Source organism: Stereum hirsutum, assembly GCF_000264905.1.
Source record: "Stereum hirsutum FP-91666 SS1 unplaced genomic scaffold STEHIscaffold_4, whole genome shotgun sequence".
NCBI lineage: Eukaryota > Fungi > Basidiomycota > Agaricomycetes > Russulales > Stereaceae > Stereum > Stereum hirsutum.
The window spans coordinates 378,639-398,115 of NW_006763134.1; the positions used below are offsets into that span (position 1 = coordinate 378,639).

The 19,477-nt window shown below is 51.2% G+C and overlaps 7 protein-coding genes across 7 annotated transcripts; 3 read left to right on the forward strand and 4 right to left on the reverse strand.

Annotated features, from left to right (window-relative positions):
- Positions 1 to 35: 35 nt before the first annotated feature.
- STEHIDRAFT_53221 (glycoside hydrolase family 27 protein) lies at positions 36 to 2,956 on the forward strand (the record flags this gene model as incomplete). Its single annotated transcript, XM_007301482.1, has 18 exons — positions 36 to 177; positions 264 to 280; positions 376 to 517; positions 645 to 705; positions 781 to 793; positions 904 to 965; positions 1,024 to 1,065; positions 1,125 to 1,141; positions 1,208 to 1,246; positions 1,324 to 1,412; positions 1,512 to 1,556; positions 1,652 to 1,704; positions 1,784 to 1,842; positions 1,964 to 2,076; positions 2,146 to 2,259; positions 2,351 to 2,428; positions 2,561 to 2,647; positions 2,717 to 2,956. 18 exons carry the CDS (start codon positions 36 to 38, stop codon positions 2,954 to 2,956), a joined length of 1,413 nt encoding a protein of 470 aa, XP_007301544.1.
- Positions 2,957 to 3,513: 557 nt separating this feature from the next.
- STEHIDRAFT_93727 (FAD/NAD-P-binding domain-containing protein) lies at positions 3,514 to 5,925 on the forward strand (the record flags this gene model as incomplete). The annotated part of the gene is made up of 10 exons (XM_007301657.1): positions 3,514 to 3,549; positions 3,600 to 3,980; positions 4,061 to 4,264; positions 4,339 to 4,421; positions 4,483 to 4,867; positions 4,942 to 4,952; positions 5,008 to 5,132; positions 5,182 to 5,311; positions 5,371 to 5,613; positions 5,683 to 5,925. The coding sequence occupies exons 2-10, from the start codon at positions 3,923 to 3,925 to the stop codon at positions 5,923 to 5,925; spliced, it is 1,482 nt and encodes a 493-aa protein (XP_007301719.1). The 5' UTR covers positions 3,514 to 3,549; positions 3,600 to 3,922.
- Positions 5,926 to 6,144: 219 nt separating this feature from the next.
- On the reverse strand, positions 6,145 to 8,133 carry STEHIDRAFT_119581 (alpha/beta-hydrolase). The gene is made up of 6 exons (XM_007301658.1): positions 7,784 to 8,133; positions 7,541 to 7,666; positions 7,352 to 7,461; positions 7,196 to 7,284; positions 7,091 to 7,116; positions 6,145 to 6,926 (listed from the first exon to the last, which is right to left on the reverse strand). The coding sequence occupies exons 1-6, from the start codon at positions 8,029 to 8,031 to the stop codon at positions 6,347 to 6,349; spliced, it is 1,179 nt and encodes a 392-aa protein (XP_007301720.1). The 5' UTR covers positions 8,032 to 8,133; the 3' UTR covers positions 6,145 to 6,346.
- Positions 8,134 to 10,006: 1,873 nt separating this feature from the next.
- STEHIDRAFT_21159 (uncharacterized protein) lies at positions 10,007 to 10,714 on the forward strand (the record flags this gene model as incomplete). Its single annotated transcript, XM_007301401.1, has 1 exon — positions 10,007 to 10,714. A coding segment is annotated over one exon (708 nt), but the record flags the coding sequence as incomplete, so codon positions are not given.
- Positions 10,715 to 11,436: 722 nt separating this feature from the next.
- On the reverse strand, positions 11,437 to 14,099 carry STEHIDRAFT_75525 (uncharacterized protein). Its single transcript, XM_007301531.1, has 3 exons — positions 13,808 to 14,099; positions 13,489 to 13,721; positions 11,437 to 13,124 (listed from the first exon to the last, which is right to left on the reverse strand). The coding sequence occupies exons 2-3, from the start codon at positions 13,617 to 13,619 to the stop codon at positions 11,606 to 11,608; spliced, it is 1,650 nt and encodes a 549-aa protein (XP_007301593.1). The 5' UTR covers positions 13,620 to 13,721; positions 13,808 to 14,099; the 3' UTR covers positions 11,437 to 11,605.
- Positions 14,100 to 14,316: 217 nt separating this feature from the next.
- Positions 14,317 to 15,861, reverse strand: STEHIDRAFT_166761 (uncharacterized protein; the record flags this gene model as incomplete). The annotated part of the gene is made up of 5 exons (XM_007301659.1): positions 14,317 to 15,136; positions 15,192 to 15,352; positions 15,462 to 15,633; positions 15,700 to 15,759; positions 15,816 to 15,861. The coding sequence occupies 5 exons, from the start codon at positions 15,859 to 15,861 to the stop codon at positions 14,583 to 14,585; spliced, it is 993 nt and encodes a 330-aa protein (XP_007301721.1). The 3' UTR covers positions 14,317 to 14,582.
- A 718-nt stretch (positions 15,862 to 16,579) lies between these two features.
- STEHIDRAFT_52909 (cytochrome P450) lies at positions 16,580 to 18,094 on the reverse strand (the record flags this gene model as incomplete). Its single annotated transcript, XM_007301459.1, has 8 exons — positions 16,580 to 16,818; positions 16,899 to 16,982; positions 17,046 to 17,112; positions 17,200 to 17,358; positions 17,539 to 17,672; positions 17,748 to 17,769; positions 17,834 to 17,872; positions 17,918 to 18,094. The coding sequence occupies 8 exons, from the start codon at positions 18,092 to 18,094 to the stop codon at positions 16,580 to 16,582; spliced, it is 921 nt and encodes a 306-aa protein (XP_007301521.1).
- Positions 18,095 to 19,477: the final 1,383 nt, after the last annotated feature.

The window sequence follows — 19,477 nt, forward strand, 5'->3', positions numbered from 1 at the left end:
TCAAGAAAGCTCTTGGGTTCACTGCGATTGTCATCATGTCCTTGACTTGCATCTCCCTGTACTCCACCCAGCACGGAAGAGATGGGGCGCCTGGTAGCATCAGCGAAGATGAGGATGTACAGGGCACTAACAAGTTAGGAAGTGGTGTAGCCAGACTGCCCTTCATGGGATACAACAGTGCGTGTTACAAATACCTGTCCTGTTTCAACAACTTGAGTTGCACTCGACTACTTATATCCGCGCGTGCCTTCACTTATATACAGCGTGGAACGCGTACTACGTAAGTTCTGTACTCTGCATTGCGCGTTTATCCTAAGAGTGTGTGACATAATGGCTAATAATGCCGCTGGTCTCGCATATACCCTTGTTCTTCAGTGCGACATCGACGAAGACATAGTCCTCACCAATGCCAAACGTATGGTCGAACTCGGTTTCGTAGACCTAGGGTACAACTACATGAACGTGGACGACTGTTGGGCGGAGAAGAATAGGAGTGCGGATGGGTTCCAGCTTGCCAGTGCGTCTTCCTTCCTATCGTTGTTTTCAGTCGACGGCTGCGTGGCGGTGGCGTAGTAACTTGAGTGATGTGCTGACCGGATTGATGACCGGTGATGGATGGTGGATGACTTGTGGTGTTGATATAGACAAGAAGACGTTCCCGAGTGGCATGAAGTCGTTGACAGATAAGATCCATGAAATGGGCATGTAAGTCATTCGTTCATCACCTCCCAGTAATGTCGCTCTTCGTCGTAATTTTCACCATCTCACACTTTTTAAAAGGAAAGCGGGAATTGTATGTTCCTCCTTTTACTTCTTACAACATGAAGATCGCCGCTTACAGGGAAACAATGCCCCTGTTTACAATACTGCGTGCCCTCTGGCGTCTGGCTCACCCTCATGTAGTACAGCGATTCTGGCTGGTTCACCTGCCAGCTGTACCCCGGCTCATTCCAACATGAAGAGCAGTGTGTCTCCTTCATGAAATCATATACGTGCAGGGAGCTCAACGTGGTGTGACCACAGGGACGCGGAAACATTCATGGAATGGGGCTTTGACCTCCTCAAGTGGGTTCTCTTTTTCTCTCAGACCCTTGCCATCCATTTACTAACGAAGTGTCTCACAGGTTCGATAACTGCGCCAGTATGTATTATATTGCACCCTTTTTTCTCAGGCGCCCCGCTGGACCTGATCTTCGTATCTCCTCAGTTCCCTTCGATACAATCGTTAAAGAAGGGGTGGTAGGAAGTACGTATTTATAGTCACCTCTACCCTTTAGTTTTCTTCCGTTCTGACCTTACGTTCATGATTCCATGGTACAACAGAATTCCACCGTATGGCCGAAGCTATCAACAAGGTTTCGACGAAGTTGCAACGCACTCCGCTCGTGTATTCCTTATGTCAATGGGGCTGGGTAGGTTCCTTCCTCCTTCGACCTGCAAAGCCCATGTGTCCCTCCATAATAAAAGTAAAGATGCTGATGGATTGGCCCATGCCCGTGCGGTAACTATAGGGTCAGCCATGGCTTTGGGCTCGCGAGATTTCTCAGAGTTGGAGGGTATGTTCGTCTCACGCCTTATCAATGTCTTCACGGCGATCAAACATTACTTACACTGTGGTTGATGCCGCTTATTTGCTGATGTGGGTATACAGACGACGGGTGACATCGAAGCCAATTGGAAGTCGGTGACAAGTATTCTCAATGCGTATGTATAATACGAATGCGCCTTCCAAGACACCGTGGTAAAGCTGGTAGCCCACTTATGTGTTTTTCGATGTATGCAGTAATTCGTTTATTGCTTGGGCGAACAACTTCTATGGACACAACGATATGGACATCGTACGTCCATCCAATCATCTTCTCTCCTGCCAAGTGTTCGGCCAACTGACTGATGACTTCCCCCACTTCTATACAGCTCGAAGTGTAAGTCCGAGTCCGCGAGTAAGGTCGCTTGAAGCGGAAAGTAACAATGCGTGGACGTCCGCACAGTGGCAATGGCGACCTCTCGTACGAAGAGGCCAAATCGCATTTCACGGCCTGGGCGCTTATGAAGAGCCCGTTGTTGATTTCTTGTGATGTAAGTGCCTAGAACCTTTCCGTTCTGCGGAGAAAGTGTCTCTGATTCCGGCCCTATCGTCATGTACAGCTGACCACCATCTCCGACGAGTCTTTTGCAATCTTGTCGAACAAGGAGATCATTGCGATCAACCAGGATCCGGTCGAGGGCAAGAGCATCGTGCCGTTCCGGTGGGGCGTCAATGTGCGTGCATCCGTTCAGCCTTTCTTCCCCAGTTCATACCCTTGATATCCTGACTGACCTCTACTGGTGCTCCGATAAATTCTGTTTGTAGCCCGACTGGACGAGTAATGTGACCCACCCTGCTCAGTACTGGAGTGGAAAAACGCAGAACGGAACGGTCATCATGCTGGTATGTTCGGGTATTACACGAACTAGCTTCTGAGCGTCTTTTCTCCTTGATATGCGGCAATGCTTCCCGATGCTGACTTCAATTCCTCGGATGCGGCCCTTCCTTTGACATCGGATATTACACTCCGGGAAGCTGAACACACTGGACGAGCCAGCTGACATGTTTTTCAACCTCACCGAATCGCCCTGGATTAGAGCGGGCAGGCAGTATCATGTTCGGGTACGTCTTTCCCCCCAGTCTCGTCTAAACTACTTTTGATGACGAAAACCCACCCCAACGAACAAACAGGACCTTTGGACGCATACGTTGAACGGTACTGCTCTCCGCAACTTCACGGCACAAGGGGTGCCGTCACACGGGGTCGTGGCCCTCCTTTTGCAGGACGCCGGCGACGAGCCCGACGGTATATGGCCGCCCTGTGTCAGGAGAGAGTGGTGTATGGCGAGTAACGGCACGGCTTATTGGGGGGATAACAATGGTGGCTGGGCGCAAAACTCGACGGGATCGACTGCCGATGACAATGAGTAGTGCTCGACGGCGTCTCGGAGTGTGGGAGGCGTTGTACTGATTGCGTGATTGTGTGCATACGGTCAGAAAAGAAGGATATCGAGGCAACTTCCTTTGATGGCGTTGGGGGCCAAACTCGCACAGAACACTTCGATTCCCATGGAGGAGGACATGTATGTAACCATGATTCGCCCTTTTTCCAGACATATTCTGCCATTTTCGGCCCCGCCGGCCAATGCCGTAAACATTATGTCGCCATTTTGGGTATTCACGCATTTTTGATCCCCTCGCCGAAGCCACTTCCTTCTCGAACAAAGTCTAGTGTCCGTAGGTCAGGATTCGCTCTCAGAGTCGTGTGAACCTCAGAACTCAATCAGTTGATAGTGATTCATCATGGGACTATGTGCTTTGCTTTTGTCTGTGAGCGCGTTTTCGGCATCGAAATATCTGCATACAGCTATGGGCGGTTATAACGATTCGAACTTGAACCCACTTGGTGCCCTGACTTCGCCGTTTCATCATGATGAAACCTTTCGGAACGCAAAGGTGCTGATTTTGCGTATCTTTTCGCCGGAAGAGGGAGGCTGCGCCGTTACGTTGCGTTTGCCGCCTAGGTAGGTCATGACTGTACTAGAAGCGTCCCGATAGTTACGGAGCCTGCCAGTCTTCGCCTCCACTGCCTTCCTTGGGTTTGCCTTCCACGGAGGAAAAAAGTAACGTCTTGACGGTCAGTTCGGCTGGCGACCGTGGAGAGAAATTTGTTGCAACGGCAAGAAGTTCGAATCGTTCTGAGGACCTTGTGGCACCATCGTTCTCCTCCGCGGAGCGCTAGTTCCCTGTTCGTATTACAGGACGTGCTTTCGTATGTAAAACATGACCTTTTCTCCAGTAGTTATACGCGCGGCAATGGTATCGATCGCTCCCACACTTCCCAACTGTCTTCACTACCACCATCGATATCCTCCGCCGACGATCCTATAACGATCCATGTACCATGCCAAGCAGCAAGACATACTCAAACTAGACTTTCTAATCGTTGGAGGAGGTCAGCCTTTCTCACCGTCATGTCCTCCGAGTCGGAGCGGCGCATGGGCTGACATCCTTCTATCGACACACTATTTTCAGGTCTGTCAGGGCTGGCCACAGCGCACGCACTCGCATCGTCTGGTCATCACGTACGAGTCTTCGAGGCCTCCTCGTACAACACCAACTCTGTCGCCAGTGGCTTCCGAGTAACATCAAACGGGTGCAAAGTCCTTGAACAATGGGGTGTCTGGGACGAGTTCACCAAGCTCGGGTGCAAGGTGCCGTCATGCGAGTTCGTCGATCGTGAGTCATCGTCGTTGCATGCCCTTGGTCTTTCAGAGCCCTGACCTGCTCGTAACACGACCTCGACAAGACAGTCGTGACGGGTGTGCGAGAGGGATATCTTGGATGGCCAGACGAGGTTTTGAAGGAACTTGGCGGTGAATTCTATACAATATCCGTGCGTTTCTCGACCTTCTCCTTCGTATGTCGAAACGTTTGGCTAAGCATTGCCGCTTCAGTATAACGACCTTCGCGATCTTCTACATCGCCTCGCTCTCAAATCAGGAGTCGAGATAATAACGAACGCCACTGTGGCCACAGTCCAGCCTCCTATCTCGGACGAGCCTGAAGAAACCCCTTCATCACAGTCGGAGCTCGATCCCACGAAACCCACTGTTACACTTACTACTGGCGAAGTCTACCAAGGTGATCTTGTCGTAGGCGCGGATGGACAACGAGGTATGGTCCGAGATGTCATAGAGGAGATTCCCAGAGCACCACCGGGTGGCAAGGTCATCTATAATGGTATCCTCCCCGTCGAGACGTTGCAGAGCAACGAACTGTTGCGAGATATTTTAGAGATTCAGATTCCCATATGGATGGGCAGTGGTTACTACGGTATTGGTAAGAGTCCGCCCAGGGCTTCATACGAGCGTGAACTGACGCCTTCGCCTTGGCTGTGTCGATGCTTTGTGCAGCATTTCCTATTGTGCGTCTGATACTTGTCTATCATACAGCCCAAGTCGCTAATTTTCTCCCGACAGCGTGACTTCAAGTTTTGGTTGTTCCAATTCTGGCAAATCGAGGACCTTGACGACAACGAGCCACAGGGATGGGGAACGACGGTCCCTACTAGCTGCTTGAAGTATGGTGACAACATTGATCCACGGTCAGTCGCAGTCCATCATGACGCAGGGCGCTTTCTGATGATCTTCTAGACTAAAAATCGTCATTGAGCACATACCCTTCTTCGAGCGCGTAAAAACGGACATCCTTCCTCACGCCGAATCATGGCTGGATGAGTCAGAAACTATCTTTATCACTGGCGAGGCCGCACATCCGATGCCCGTACGTTCTCATCTCACTACACTTCCGCGAATCTTCAAGTCTGAATTGTCGCCCATCAGACTTGCGCTTTCACTGCGGCAGCTATCATGCTCGAAGAAGCCAGCTTCCTCGGCGCGCTATTTTCCCACATCACCAAACGAAGCCAGATATCCTCTTTCCTCTACGCCTTCGAAGACGTTCGCCAACCCCGCGCCAGGAGGCTACACGAACTCGAAGACGACAACCATACAATACTGCAGTTACCGCCGGGCCCAGCTCGGGATGCCCGGAATCACACATGGGCGGAAGAGAAGAAAGCCAACGTGGACAAGAATGTGGGACAAGTCCGAGGAGGGAGTGCTAGTGCTAGTGGGGGTTCGAACGAAGCTGAGGATAACAGCTCGGAGGCAGAGGATATGGAGCTCCGGAGACAGTGGCAGGGGTTCTTTGAGAATTGGGGATACGATGGGAGGGATGCCGCAGAGAGTTGGTGGCACGAGTGGGGCGTGCTCGCACAGAGGGCTTTGCAGTCGCAGAGTGATGCCGCTGCACAGGATAATTCAAATCCATGGGGACAGGCGAATGGAATCGGGCTCCAGTTCGGGCAGGTTGATGTCGTGGTTTCCGAGGACTGAAGGACAATGATCATCGCGCTTTGCAATAGAATTTGCCACAATCTGTAATCCTGCATCTACCCTTGTCTTCATTACTCTGCTCTGAATGTCATTTACATGAACAGTCATGTTGCTACTCGTATACCTCTCGGTAGCGGTAGGCTCGCAAAAGTGGCCATGTCCTCGTGGTAGGCAGCCTTGTAAGTAATGATGCTCAATGCGGATCAGGGCTTGCGGGCGACTTAACAGAATATCCATGATTTGCACGACAAAACAACTTCTACCTAAACGCTATACAAGGTGGCGTAAGAACCGGCGCAACATACTTACCGAGGCCGAATAAGTGCTGGATACATACACAAAGACGGCCCGCGGCACCAAAAGTCTTCCTATTCCACAAGACATAGCTCACCCTCGCTCATACAAGCCTACTAGCCAACCTTTACGCTGCCGCTCGCTCTTCCAAATTCTTCCTCCCCTCCTCCCAACACCTCTCCATCAGCGCATTAAACCTTTCCACCCACTGCATATGCAACGCATGTCCCGTCTTCTCCCAAATCACCAATTCCACATTAACCTTCCCATCCCTGACCACCCCCTCCAATTCCTTCCTGCTCTTGCCCTTCAGATCTCCCATAGCCGCCATAATCCTCAAACTGTTATCCGGCCGCACAAGGTTATCCTCGTCCCCAGTCAGAATCAAGACCTTCGGCACCTTCTCCGCTATATCCTTTCGTAACCGCTCTGGGGACACGTAGTGCGTCATTCCGGCAAACATTTGGGAAAGGGCGCCGAGTGGGGTTTGAGGGCGGGTATGCAGCATGCGGTGAAGGTAGAGGGGGGTCTGGATTTCGCGGTTCGTTTGTGCAGGGCTCGACGAGGGTATGTATGATGGAGAAGTAGGATCATCGGAGGAAGACGGGGTAGGGTTGGTGGTGGAAGGGAGGTTGAGCCAGGATTGTGGGTAGACCATGTCGAGGAGGAGAGGTATTTTTTCTTCGGGGTTACTGATAAGAAGAAGCCTAAAGAGCAGGTGAAGAGATGAGAATCAGCAAAGAATTTGGATAAGATATTTGTTCGTATCCATCAGAATTGCGAACGACAGAAGTGAACGAAGGCACAACCGATGCGGCAGCCTCGTTGGGTGGCGCACCGCAGATATGAGGGTGAGGGACCTCGTACGTACCTAGCGAGAGTCTTGGTGCCCTTCCACTACAATATGAGGGAAACCAACCAGATGAATATCCCAAGATGATGCCAGGGCTGAAGTGAACATGGACCATGAACATACCGGAGGCAGATTCGATAATAAACCGCCACCAGGTGTCGTGACAGCAAGAAATAGCGAGATAATGCGTTCTGGTATACGAGTCGCCAGCTCTGTCAATAGAGAACGAAGAGGTTCCAGTCAGTGTTTGGATACTCAAGGTCGTCGGAAGGAGCGCACCTTGAGCAATCATTCCACCCAATGATATCCCCACAACGTGTATGTCCCTCTCCTTCGTCCATCCAATGTAGTCCAGTAAACAGATAGCATCTTCGGCCATTCCGCTAGTTCTTTACGTTCCACAGGTAACACACGCCCCGCCACCGGAGCATTGGTTTCAGTTGACTAGGACTATGGATGCGAACTCACGAGTAAGGTCCCCTTGGAGTTCCACTATTGCCGACCCCTCGATTGTCGAATACAAGTATGGAGTACTTCTCTGACTTTCCGAAGTACTCCACCTGAGGTGCCCATGAGAAAGAGGTACTGTTCAGCCTGTCGACGCCATACCACGAACAGAACCACCCCCAGTATACAATCAGCCTCTCACCGGTCAGGCTAGCAGGTAGCAAGCTGCCACCACAAAGTCAGAGAATCACAAGCCGTACGCACCCCATGATAAGTACAACCTTCTCCTCTCCTCTCCCGTGTTGTTCGAAATACAGCGAATGACTCTCCGTGATATCGTCATCCTGCTTTCGCAGCTTCGTAACAGGGCAGAGTCCTCTGCGAGTACAGGTCGAGGGGTCGAAGATGGTCTTGAGGTTTGCTAGTGGGTCTTCCGACCCTGTTGTAGAAGACGATGTATCTGGACCAGGTGAAGCCAGGGTCCTTTGACGAAGAGAGTGTTCGGAAGACATTATCCTACGTTCACGACGAGTTGTAGGCTACCAGGAGATACTATTATATAGGGATTAACCACGCGTCTAGTTGCCAAGGTATACAGGGACCTAGGATAGTTATACTTGTCCGGAAGGGTGTAGTAGGAAATACACGCAACGAAAGGCAAGAATGTCCCGTTCGGAGTCGGACAACTGTAACAGGGTGCCACAGTGGCAAATTCACATGCATGTGTCATCCTCGATGTGGCACCAAACCGTGGTAAGTGTGACTCTGTGACGTTGCGAGGAACGAGCGTCGTGACAGAGGGTGGTCTATGGATGCGCGAGAGCGAGAGCAGAGAGCGGCGTGACAACTCTTTTCGCGCCTGCTCTCGTTCTTGCTCGCCGCTGAAGCCTGAAGCCTGAAGCCGGAGAGTCCTCAGACTCTCCCTTTTTCGCACCCACCCACCACTCCCTACAGTTTGCATAGTGTGAACACTGATTCACTTGATATCGAAAAATTCAGCATACTAACCACGGTATCCATCTTTCGTTCTGTTTCCTGGCACAATCTACTGATCTGTGAAGATATTCCACAGCTTACACGGATTATCTTAGGTCGGAATGTGCCGGGATTCGGAAGGCTCGCCTTCGGCGGGCTTTCGCCCACTCTCGCTTATTTTATGATACACAAATATATTTGCTGCCCCGCCTGTTTCTTGTGTGATCATCGTACCGAACGAGACCAGAAGTCTCGTTTGACCTACTGAGCGTCGAGCAGAGCAAGATCCATAGAGTAAGGTTACGGTAAGGTAATCAGAGTGCAAAACGGTCCCGCACGGAACAACACTCCTATCCATAGTAGATATATGCACCAATATATCTCTACAGAGTACCCTCAGTTACCCTCACCGCTTTGACACTTCTAAGCATCTCACGGTCTCAGATAACGAAGGCCATAACGTTCCACAACGCCGTCTGAAGCCGAAACTCTTGGGTACTGTACCATTTCGAACGCTTCGCCGGTAACGTGTAACGCGAGCCCTCCGGCGTGGCGATCTGCGCACCATGTAACGGTAACATCCCAATTTCGGGGCCTATAAAAGCGTATTTTAATATTTTTTGGGCGCTGGCGCCAAGCTTGACCTGTTCGATGTCGAGATCCTGCAGAACCTCTCAGACGACTGATGTAATGACTTCGAGGTTTCCGACGTGCGACGGCTATAATGTCTGTTCTACTACAGATCTCACGGGGCCGAATTCTACTTCGGCACATCGTTTGTAGAAAAAAACGACTCGATTCTGGGCGAATATCTCACATAATTAGCTACTCGTTCTTCAATGTTCTGAAGATCAAGTACTGTAGTTTTTCGCGCACAAGTTCGTGTCCCGTGTCCCATGGGGGCCGCGAACGAACTTGTGCCGCGGGACAGTCCCACCCCATTGACGTGCACGGAACTTGTAAGTAGGACAAACCAAAATTTGACCCAAATTTGACGAAAATATGAATATATTTTAGGCTCCTAAATTGACCTCCAGGAAGGCCTCCGAGACACACTTTGGGTTAGATTTTGCTACTGGGTGAGCTCTTCCACCCAAATTCAGAGGTAAATGCCTGTTGAACGGTTACGAAAGGTCGTCTCCCTGCAAAAGCGTCGATGTTCACGAACATTGTCCCTTGTCCCGGTCTGCTTGCGAACCGGGACACGAATGGATTATGTCATCTCGGCAACGGCCGAGGGGCGGTGGCGTGAACTTGTGCGCGAAAAAGTACAGTATGTTCTACTCCGTCTTCGCACCGATTCTGTTCATCAACCTGGACACCTCGAACAAGCCCATCCAGTTGTTCTTTTCGAAGATCGTAGCCTCTGACCAATATATTCCTATATATCCGCGGAACGTCTTGACTGCTGACCCTTTAAGGCATGCTTGTCGCTTTCATGGACCCCGGAAGGGAGGATATCACGGTGGGATGAGAACCAGACGGGATAGTAAAGCCGCGACCTACCGAGAGCGAATACGGACAACAACCATGCTGGACATCGCGCGATGGGCCGTGAAAACTTTGACAGGTCATCTCCCGACTGACCGTAAACTGTGGAAAACCTGCCACCATAAGGACTTCTCGAAGTCCTTCCGAAGCTTCCTGTGGCGCCTATTCCATGGCGGCTATAAGTGCGGGGTCTACTGGGAGACAATCCCGAACTATGAGCTGAGAGGCCGATGCCCAGTGTGCGACAATGAAACCGAATCTCTCGAGCACATACTACTCGAGTGCACTGCACCGGGGGGCGAGATTGTCTGGAATCTAGCCAGACAACTATGGGAAATGACAGGCCACCCATGGCCGGCTCTAAGCTTCGGCACAATACTCGGATGTGGTCTGAGTGACTTCAGAAACCCGGATGGGGTGAGACTACCAGGTACAAACAGACTGTACCGGATCCTCATCTCTGAGTCTGCGCACCTCATCTGGAAAATGAGATGTACACGGAGAATTGAACATCTTGACGACCCGGCGAAATTCCCATCTGAGCGAGAAATCCGCAATAAGTGGGTATACCACATGAACAGACGCCTGCTCATTGACCGCCTGACCTGCGACAAGAAGCGTTACGGACGGCGAGCGACGCAGCCCAAGACTGTTCTGAACACCTGGAGCAGCGTACTACTTGGTAAGGAGAACCTTCCGGATGATTGGATCCGGGAGTCCGGGGTTTTAGTGGGTATCGTACCTATTCCTCCACCACCCGACCCGGGTGGTTGAGAGGATCACAGGACGGAGCCCCACACTTGCCTTTCGTCGTGACGGAAGGCGTGCATAATGCATTTCCTCGGGGTGTTCTCATTTCACTTTGTCATTCAATATTCGCCTTCCGTTTTTTACGCTTTTGCTGTGGCGGCAGCCAACCATATACATTGACATCTCACTCCTCATATCATCATCTGCTCATCTCTTTTCATCTCTGTCTCCCTCTTCCTCATCGCCAACATGTTCGGCCCTTGACCTTGCGCAAGGACCCTCTCTTCGTCGTCGTTCGTGCACTTACATACTATGTACCCTCTGTGTTGCTTTCGAGTCCAGTTGTTCGGATGCTTCGATGCTTGCTTGGTCCTGAATTGTGCAGTTGTTCGCTCTTTCGTGTACATATGTATTGTTAACTATCCATTTATACATCGGCTCATCCGTTCCTCGAGTACTCGAAGCTCAACGAAATTTGTCGATGTCAAATGCAACTGGGCGGGCCGGTCAGCAGAGAACAACGGGATCGCCGCATTAGGATCAGAGATAGAGATGCACTCCTCATGATATTTCTCTTTGATCCCGTCTGGTTCTTTCTTTTTTTTTTTGGTGTAACATCTTCGGGCAGCAACCGCGAATGGCAGCCCTGCCGCGAGTCATAGTCGGTTGCGAGGGTTTTCACCCCGCGGTAAGGATTAACTTATCAATGCATCACGGTCCACTGTGACCGAGAAAAAAAACCCTAACGTTAAGCAAGTATAGTACAAAAGAAGATCGAATGCAAGAAGATTCCAGGTCCAAGTCCATCCATCCAGGCAAACCCAACACCAACGTCCTATCTTATCTCCAAAGCACAAGACTCCTCCCGACTCAACAAATAACCCTCACCGTCCCCACCGCCCTCGCCAACAACTCATGCACATCCGGATCCAAACCATAACACTGCGACACCTTCACGAACTTGATCGAGCTCACACCTTCTGCATCTCCCCTCCTCCCACCGCTAAGATTCAATGCAGCCCCATTCCTGGCCAACACGACCCTAAGGATCTCGTGCCCCGACACATCCCTACAATTCTGCAAACATAACGCCTCCAACCTCGGCAACACCCAGCTCTCCGCCGCATACGAGCTCGAACTCGTGCCAGAACTTCCACCCGCACCGGCGTTGAAATTCCCGTCCTCCGGACTCGAAGATGCCGGTGAGCATAGAACGTCAAAGATCCGTGGCCCCAACACGCCACCCGGAGGACTCGAAATCCCCAACGCCGTCAACGTTGGCAGATTATGCAACACCCTAACAAACGGTACGAGCGCCGCCCCATCCACATTACAAGCCCTCAGATCCAAGTGCTTCAACTCCGGAAACCTCTTCACGCTCGTCTCCGCTGTCATCCGCGCCAACCAGTGGATCGTATCGTCCGTGGGTGTGTCCATCTGTATCGACAACTTGGCGAGGGAGGGGAACATGGTGGCTTCGAAGAAGAGTGCGAGGTTGTTAGAGTCGACGAAGTGTATGGAGAGGGTTTTGAGCGAGGGGAGGAGGAGTGGATTGGAGGCGGAGCGGAAGATGGACTCGGAGCCGTCGAGGAGGAATGTGGCGGATTGGATGCGAAGGGAGGTGAGCGAGGGTGTTGAGGAGAGAAGGGCGAGGATTTCTTTGAACGAGATTCCTATTTTCGTCGACGAGTGTAATCGAGTGTCGCGCGTTAGGTGCAAGTACCGAAGTGTCGGGAGAGGCGTTCGAATGAAGATGAGTGGTGTGTGTTCGAGCGTTATCGACGACAGCCGCGGACACGGTTGCGACAGGAATACGAAAGGCGCCTGGTCCTCTGAATCCGCAGGGTCCAGTCGAACGTGGATTTCCTCGAGTGAAGGTCCAAGTCCCGAACAGTATGACTTGATAATCTCCACCCACTCCCAGTCCGGGACACTCAGCCTCAACGAGAAACACCTTTCTAGATGCGGCTGCAACACCTCCATGACCTGCGTCAACTCCGACGGCGCTTCGAAATACTTGCAGTCGATATCCACCAGTAACTTGCATGCCTGTGCCCTCTCCAAACACACTCGCATCTTGCGTAGAAAGGCCGTATGTCGCCCGTAGCCCCAATCGTGGTCAAGACGGATGTAGGTCCAGAGAGAAGGCGTGGCGAGCGCTACTTTGCGCCAGTGGTGGGAGACAAGGGATATGGAAGGTAGAGTGTGTATGGAGTCGTGCACACCGAGCTCAAATATTCGGGAGAGTATCTCTGGCGGCATTCGGGCGACTAGGGCATGGATAGCGAGGATTTGGGATTTCCGGATGCGCAGAGTATGTATCCGGGCCTCGAGTTCGGCGAGACTCCTGTCGATGTCCACCACGTCGGATGGAGGTGGCCGCGGGTCACTGTCACGTAAGGAACGGATGATCAGATATTGTTGTTTTGGTTGAAATCGCGTATAGGTGGTATCAGCGCGCCGCCCATGGGCCGCCACAGACGCTGAGGTACTCCTCGTCCGGCAGTGTCACTCGATAATGGAAGTCCAATGCGGAATAAGGAGAGTACGCGTTTGAAACACCGGAGTTCTATCCACAGTGAAGAACTTGGGGAAGACATCTCTAGCCCCAAGGCCTGGATCCATGAAGACACCCCCACCCCTTTGATGTTCGCTCTCCATCGCCACACTAGTCCAGCCCAGCCATTCCGGCACCTCTCCCTCCACGAACATCCCACACAGAGAGCAGGCTGAAGGATAGAGACAGGACTCACATGTATCCCGGAGCTGGCGATACCTGTTCCTCATCCTCAAAGTCTACGTGGACAATAGTGGCTGTCCGTGAATAGAATATCGGGTCCTCCCATGTCCCCAGGTCGTCGAACGAAGGCGCTCGACTGACCATCTCTACACCTACAGTTTCTCAAAGTTTCAAAATCTGTATGTTCTGTGAAGCTGAAGTCGAGGAAGGCTGGTAAAATGAGACGGAATCAGGAGAGGGTGGCACCTGTACGAGTTTCAAACCGAATACGCTGAAGTAAGTCAACCGTGGGGATTACACTCAAGAGAAAGCACCTGGTTCTGTATACGTACTCGGCTAGTCGTTGCTTTGTACTCCAGTACCTTCCGATTGTGCTTTATACTAGACGAGAATTGATTGGGAAAGGCCGTGGTAGAGTATCTAATTGGGCAGAGTGTCGTGGTAGAGAACAAGTCGCGTCCGGTGCATCTAGTGGGGAACGGTCGGGACCAGGACCAGAAACAAACGATCCGGTCCGCCCTCGGCCGCAGTGCCTGAGTACCGGCCGGTGTGGCGACGTAGTGGCCCGAGCACTGCAGAGGAGTTGCAGATGTTTGTCTCAACACTATGGACCGTACTGTAGGTAGGGTGTAGCAAATACATAACCAAGCAATAATGACAAAACTCGGAGAAATTCATTCTATTCGATGTCGATAGGATATCTAAATCGTATTTTGTGGCGTCGTGTTCAGCCCCCACGTCAGGTGCCTCGGTCGTAAGTATCCCTCCTAATATTTTAGTTCCAACACTACTCTGACATTGCATTCCCTTAAGATTAAATACCTTCGGTTAATCTGGAGGATAGACGGCTCGGGGAGGACAGTAGTATTTGGGAAGGAACACATCTGGAAAGTCGGGAGTTCATACAATCGTCGTTATGATTGATATCAGGTGAAGTCGAGGGCCCATGACTGTTGAGATAACAGACTCGCGGAGTGGGATGGACGAAGATGGAGCGGCACGACCAAAGTGACCGAGCAGTGTTTCCATACGTGCTCGTGCAGTTTCGAGTCCATAAAGAGAGATACCGGACAAGTTCGCGAACCATGGCTCACGAGCCAAAACATCCTAGTGCGGCTGTGCTCCAACTCGTCTCCCTAAATAAAATACCCTACGCCCACCGGGAGCTCTTTTAGACCTAACGCTCTTGCATTGTCCCCCTTTCAGACTTGGTGCTAAGTCCGTCGTCCCCATATCATCCGGAAAATAGATGGGCATCGCTTGAGGGCGTACGATGGGCGCTGCAGATGGTATGAGCGGGAATTCGAGGTCACTGACATACGCGACCTCAGGCCACTGTGGATCTGGCTCCGCCCTCGAGTGCGAAGAATCGGGATGTCGCTGACGAAGGCTATCGTTATGATTATACGGAAAATAGATCGTGGTGGAATACGCGACGTCGAGCCACCGTGGACTTAGCTCCGCCCTTGAGTGCGAAGGGTCGGGATGCCGCTGTTGAAGGCTGTCGTTATGAGCACGTGGGTGGTGCGTCGTCGTTTGGGATCGAAATTGGAGTTCTTCATGCTCTCGATGGTAATGACCGTGTTCGAGCTCTTCAAGTTGATGCCATCTGTCGCTGTGGAAAACCGGAGACCTAGAGCACGCGAAAATCATCGCTGAAGCTGGAGGGTACATTGTCAGTCAGCACACTCTAAAACTGACCACGACTATGCATACCTATTTTCACCATCATCCAAAATGGTGCCAGGATCACTATCCATAGGGCCGAAATGGACCAAACGACCTTCCGAACAACCCTCCCGTAGTTCCTATGAAAGAACCATCCCCAGAGTCCAACTCTCGGTGCTGCGGGCTCCATAAGTCCGCCCGCCCAGAACCTACACAACCCAATCCATACACATACCGCCAGGCCAAACACATTCAACATCGTGTGTAGAGAGGAAACGGCGAGATAGTAAGGGAGCGATTTGACAGGGAAGAACGTACACAAGAGCAAGAACTACCCCGAAACAAAGTTCAATCACTCCGGAACCAGTATTATATCCCGCCACTGCAAGCACGAACTTCGAGGCTCCGAATAGGATGGCACTGAAGGGGAAGAAGAGACGATAGGGCGTCCATTTGATGGTGCGCCATCGGGGTGTGGTCCTGGGCAGGTCTACTCATCGTACGTGACGGGAAACACAGTCATTATGGAGATTGAGGGTCGTATGATACTACGTACCTGATGGATCATCGAGGTCTGAGGAAGAGACTGGATGTGGGAGGTTGACGTTCTCAGTATCTGGAGAGGTGATTACCATCAGTATCCGAAGATGATTTATATGAAAGAGTACGCACGACCATGATCATGAACGATATCAAGTGAAGTCGAGATCTCAGGCATGGACAGAGTATACAAACAGAGAGATCGTTCTAGATCGCACGAAGATTCGGAGCTCTGTGATCAGAGTGTGTATAGAGAGTAAAGCCGTCGACCAATCGCTAACGCATCGAGGCAATGCCATGGTAAAGAACCTCAAAAGGCTCTCCTGCATTTTATGCGCACCAGTGCTGTGCTGATTTGAGCGCTTATGATGGCACGAGCACTCGCAGACATATCGACTGAGGCTGTTGGTGTTGTTTTCGCATGAAGAACAAAGAACGACGGCAGGCCATGGCAACCGTGCTGATAATTGAATATTGCACTCAGAGTTACCCTGACAGTATTTGACGATAGGCCACAGTAGAGTGCATCTATTGATCAGACAAAAAAAAGATTGAAACCCGAGGTTTGTGGAAGGAAGGAGGGAATGATGGTGAAGTTCAGAGCCCAATCCGAAAATCCCTCCGCCCATTCGGCAAGCTCCGGTCCTTCGTGTGGTGTGGCGTAAGTATGTATCCAATGTGGCCCGACGAGAAAGTGCCTGGGCAACGACTGCACGTACAAATTCTATCCATGGACATACGAATGACCTGACTTCTCCGACATTATAGGTAGGCGTCACATCACGCCCTGGTGACTCGGCAGCAGCTATCTTACTGTACTATACTGTTCTGTCACACGTAGCAGCAAAAAAACATCCCAAGAAAGAAACCATTAATCCTCAACAGTCTACTAGCACTTACACCCTCCTCCTCACCCCAACCCTCGCATTCACAGGCCGAATCGTAATCTCCGGTGCCCACCTTGTCATCCACTTAAACCTCTCCTCCCACCCCTTTCCCTCCTTTTCCATCCTAACCACCTCAGGCGGAGGGATTATTTCGAACCGTTGGACAAAAAGAGCGAGGATGCAGATGCCTTCGGTCAGCGCAAATCGTGCACCGATGCAGCCGCGAGCGCCAGCGGAGAAGCCTAGGACTGATAAAGAGGTATTTATGAAGAAGAGCGTTAACGTAGGGTGATGAGCATAAGGATATAATACATGAATATATACGCACATGCATCCCGAGGCCAACGATATGTCTCAGTATCTATAAACCTCTCAGGCCTGAAGTCTCTACAATCCGTTCCCCAATACATCGCTACGATGGGTACCAAAAATTCAGAGTCGTCCATAAGGGATTCAGAGGGAAGAGGGGACGTACGGTTCCTATGCACCCCATAACAATCGATGAGAATGGAACTCCCCTTCGGGATCGCAATCTCGAACTTCTCCATTCTCGGGCCATCACTAGTACCACCATCTTCAAGTTCACCACTGACACTGTCACCCTCCTCCTTTCTTCCATTTTCGAAAACTTTAAGACCTTTGGAGATCGCATCAGGCGTAAAACTTACGAGATCAGCCTTCGAGAATCTCCGTCCTGTGAGTTTCGTGTCCGAGGTTGTGACCTTTGGAAGGCGGGTCTCGACGGGGAAGAGACGGAGGGTTTCGCGGAATGTGGCGAGGGTGTATTCCTATAATGGCGGGATATATGGGGAGACAATTATAATAAGAGTCCGTTAGAATGAAGAGCAAAGTGTCATGATTTTATTCAAACAAAGACGCACGAATTTCGGAAAGTCATCTTTGAATGTCTGTGAATAGAAGTAGTATAAATCGTGTGCTGTGTAGAGGAGGAGGGGGTAGAAACATACAGATGTGAAGTTCTCAGACGTCGTATCTGAGCCTTCCGGCCAAATTCGCATACTCTCCTCATACATCTTTTGTTGGACTTCAGGATGGAGTGCGATCAGGACAAGAGCGAAGCTGAGCGTATTCGCCGACGTTTCTGTGCCATACATGGGGTTCGGTATTAAAACCGACGAAATGATGAACGTAGAGGGCGCATGAGTGCAGTACGTACCATGTCCAGCCAGGAGAAACGTCTGCAATCCATGAAGTCAGAAAAATGCCAACTACGATTCACGAACAGGAAGAGTGAGGACTCACGAAAACATTAGACAACAACTCATCTTCCGTCAACCCTTTCTTCACTCCTTCATCCCTCCCATCCTTAGCCCTACGACCCTCCACATCCCCATCGGCCTCCTCCTCCATATTCGCCCTCACCAAATTCCTCAACAACGCCGCATCGCCTCCCTTTAAATTAGACCTCCTCCCCACCGGAACTCCATCTCCATCCCCACCCACGCCCGCACACTTACCACGCAAAACATACTCGTCCCTCGCACTAGCCACAATATCCAACATATACCCCCTAAACTCTCCATACGCTTCCCTCGTCTCGTCCAACTTATCTGACAACCATGGGATCCTGGGCTTTAACGGTCCCCATGACGGGAGAGCGTAGAGCCAGGTCGGGGTGAGGATTTTGATGGAGAGGGTGTTGATGACTGTGATTAATGATTTCGAGAATGGCAGGGCGGCCTGTGTCTCTATCTCTGTCTGTGTTCGCGTGTGGTTGGGACTGGTGAGAAAGGACTCGGAGGGTGATGCTGTAGATGACTCGGAGAGGTGGACTGAAGACCAGGAGGTGCGGATTCCGAAACCGGCGGCGGAGACGACGAGGAGGGTGAGCTATCAATTCAGACGCGGATTATCCCTTCGTTCCACTCGAAGCAGGAGGTATATGCTCATGAGCCTTACTTGACTTAGGGCGGGTACACAATCCAGCACGTAATCTCCTTCCCTCGTCACAACGTCTAGCTCACCGAACCATTCCCGCATCAGACGAATCGTCTCGATCCATACGAGTGCATTGTTTGCCTGTATGTATATTTCGTTAGTATCAACGTCGAACGATGAATCCTCTTCTGAGATGGGACTCAATGGAGAAGGAACACAGAAGATCTATGTAGAAGATGACATACCTCATTAAACGAAGGCATCGCCACCGCCCGATGTCTCTTCCATTCTGCCCCCTCGGCGCTCAACAGGCTCTTTCCATACACGTTCACAAACTCATACTATCAACCGCGTCGAGCAAAGGTAACATTACGTAAAGGGGTAGATTCATTTCGGATTCAGCTCCTCATCACAGCCATATTCTTCAGAATTGCGAAACAGCCGACATGTAGCAAGAAGCAGGTGCTTATCTATGGACTCAAAGGAAGAGGGAGGAAGAGGGATGAAGACGCACCGATGGCTTCTGGAACGTATGTCTGTCCCCAGTGACGACCTTGATGGCCTCCGCGTCCGCAAGCCAGTAATACAATCTCCCAGAAAGAGGGCCGAATGCGGAAAGACAGGTGCTTCCGTATTGTTCGTAGGCTGCGACGCATCAAACGTGAAAGATATATGGACATCAACAGGAATTGAAGGAAGCGGAAGGGGGAGGGCAGGCAGGCAGGGGACGTACGCGTGAACTTGGAGTAGTATGATCCCAACGTCCTTGAATTAGGCCAGATCGATCCAAAGACGAGCGCGAGGGGATGGACAGGATCGAGCCACTGTATTTGTTTCCCCGGGACGTTCCTATGTACAGTAGGTATATGCAAGTAAGTCAAGTTACGCGGCTGCAATTCGGGAACAAAACTCTCGTCAAGAAGGTTCAACCACAGCAGTCTCGCAAGCATCGACCGGGAACGAGGCGAATGGGAACTTGACGTACCGGAGCGTATTAAGCGCATTCCG

Coding starts and splice junctions, on each gene's coding strand:
- STEHIDRAFT_75525 (XM_007301531.1), bottom strand. CDS start 13,619: ATGGTCAGTCGAGCGCCTTCGTTCGACGACCTGGGGACATGGGAGGAC. Junction 13,125..13,488: donor TCGCCAGCTCCGGGATACAT/GTGAGTCCTGTC, acceptor CTTACGTGACAG/TGACCCGCGGCCACCTCCAT.
- STEHIDRAFT_119581 (XM_007301658.1), bottom strand. CDS start 8,031: ATGTCTTCCGAACACTCTCTTCGTCAAAGGACCCTGGCTTCACCTGGT. Junction 7,462..7,540: donor ACTCCAAGGGGACCTTACTC/GTGAGTTCGCAT, acceptor TGGAACGTAAAG/AACTAGCGGAATGGCCGAAG. Junction 7,285..7,351: donor GGGTGGAATGATTGCTCAAG/GTGCGCTCCTTC, acceptor CTCTATTGACAG/AGCTGGCGACTCGTATACCA.